The sequence below is a fragment of the Triticum dicoccoides genome, chromosome 1B (genome assembly GCF_002162155.2).
Source record: "Triticum dicoccoides isolate Atlit2015 ecotype Zavitan chromosome 1B, WEW_v2.0, whole genome shotgun sequence".
Lineage (NCBI taxonomy): Eukaryota > Viridiplantae > Streptophyta > Magnoliopsida > Poales > Poaceae > Triticum > Triticum dicoccoides.
Window position 1 is genome coordinate 650244231 of NC_041381.1, and position 2067 is coordinate 650246297.

Genomic DNA, 2067 nt, shown 5'->3' on the forward strand with positions numbered 1-2067 from the left:
GGGTCCATAGTCTTAGTGCATCACAAGTTAATGTCGTAACATCATCAATTAATTTCCCCGTTAACAAGTCACTTCATAATTTCTTTACTGTTAAGTTTATCCGTCGGCCTTCTGTACTGTGAGTCACACTTGAGACTCTTCTCATTCGAGCAGCGTTCCACATTTCATATATGCATGTTGTTTTTTACTTTGATAATCTTTATTTTGATGGATTTCACTACTTTGATCTCTCCTTAAATGCTTAACTACGGTGAAAGTTGATTATATGTTTTTTTGCGGCGAAGTGTGGATATTTTCAAGCTTTTATTTCTCTAGTTTTCTAACTTTTACCTAAACACAGCTAGCTACAACTTCAATGACAAGAATATGTACTCGAACAAGGAATGTTTGATTCCTCTTCAGGAGCTACTGAAATCATCCGCGTTTTTAGTGGATGATAGCTGTGTCTTCGGTGTGGAGATATTAAAAATTGATGTCTCTTCTCCTGAAAGGAAGTCCGTTGTGGTACAAAAGAAGGCTACCACAGTTGAGAACCTCTTTGTCCAGAAGAAGGGATTCATCAAAGGGACATACACTTGGACCATGAACAATTTCCTAGAATTGGAGTCTCAGCAATTTATCCGCTCTCCTACATTTGAAGTTGGTGGGCATAAATGGTATTCACCTTGCATCACAATTTATAATAAATACTATGCATGTGTTATCCGACAGTATTTCTTTAGCTTATACCATACCGATGGCTGATGTCCAGGTCTTTGTGCAAGGCAAGGTCTATTGTCAGTTGGACATTTTAGTTTGATCTTTAAGCATGGGACCAAAGAACTCTAATTCTAGTATATTTACAGTAACATTTTATTATATTGTATTGTAGTCATTTTTTCTTAGATTTTTGTATAATTGTATATTGTATAAGACTCTAATTTTAATGCCGCCAAGTCGTGTTCAAAGTTAATGGGTGTACCTACCTACACCCAAGCTCAACCACAGCTTTCTTATTTTTTGAGAATCTCTGCCACAACTTTCTGATTTCGTAACTAACCACATTCTTCAAATACATTTTCCCGGGTACCCAATTGTAAGAAGTGTCACTTCCCATTCTTGTCAACAGGTACATCGGCATGTATCCGCATGGTGACAAGCGCAGCACTGATTACCTCAGCTTGGCTTTGTGCCTGGACTCCTCGGATGAGCTCTTTATTGAGTCCAGAAAGGTGGTTCAAATAACTCTGTCCATCCTCGACCAAAAGAGTGGGAAATACTTCACTAGAACTACAGGTTCAGCTCTCCCTAGAAACTACCAGTGCAGTGTGTGAAATACTGTTTGTAACCCCCTGATAATTACAGTTGATCTTACTTTTGTGGTGATGGCAGGTCTCGTGCCATGTATACGTCCAGAAGGCTGGGGATGGTACAACTTCCTGCCACTCAAGGAACTCAAGGATATGTCCAGAGGGTATCTTATAGAGTCAAAGTGCGTCCTCAAGGCAGATCTCACTATATTTGGATCATCCAACGACGGCTAGATCTTTACCTTGTGGCCTGATGCAGAGTTAATGCGCCTTCATCCTACTACTAGTTAGAGTTATTCTTTCAAAAAAAAAACTAGATAGAGTTATATATATGAGATGGTGTTGCTGATTTGTTTGATGTTCTTAAACTTCTTATGGAATTAAAGATGAACTAGTTCACAAGAAGTCAAGAATGATTTCTAGGTATATTGCCTCTAATGTATCATTTGCAAGTACTTCAATGTGTGTATCGATGATGTTCCTATGATCATGTTGTCAGTTGATGAGTTTCTTTTGCATGTTGTTCCATGATCCCATCGTCATTGCCTCAGGCATTTTCAAACGTCGGCGGTTAAGTGTTATTTGTTTATGGACGCGTGCATAGGGAGGGGACGTTGCACAGAAATGTCAAACAGTTGTGCCGTCTATTTTTTCTTTTGGGAAGACATCAGTTATACTCTTCTCTTCCTGGAGACGTCGTTCGGGTCCGCCCCCACCTTTTCCCACTCCATGGTTTCTCGGGTGAAAACCCTAGGGCGGCGACGGCGCTCATGGCGTC

The 2067-nt window shown here is 40.0% G+C and overlaps 1 protein-coding gene across 1 annotated transcript; it reads left to right on the forward strand.

The window, feature by feature from the left end:
- Positions 1-366: 366 nt before the first annotated feature.
- Positions 367-1544, forward strand: LOC119350790 (ubiquitin carboxyl-terminal hydrolase 12-like). Its single transcript, XM_037618450.1, has 3 exons — positions 367-656; positions 1109-1275; positions 1372-1544. Exons 1-3 carry the CDS (start codon positions 367-369, stop codon positions 1521-1523), a joined length of 609 nt encoding a protein of 202 aa, XP_037474347.1. The 3' UTR covers positions 1524-1544.
- Positions 1545-2067: the final 523 nt, after the last annotated feature.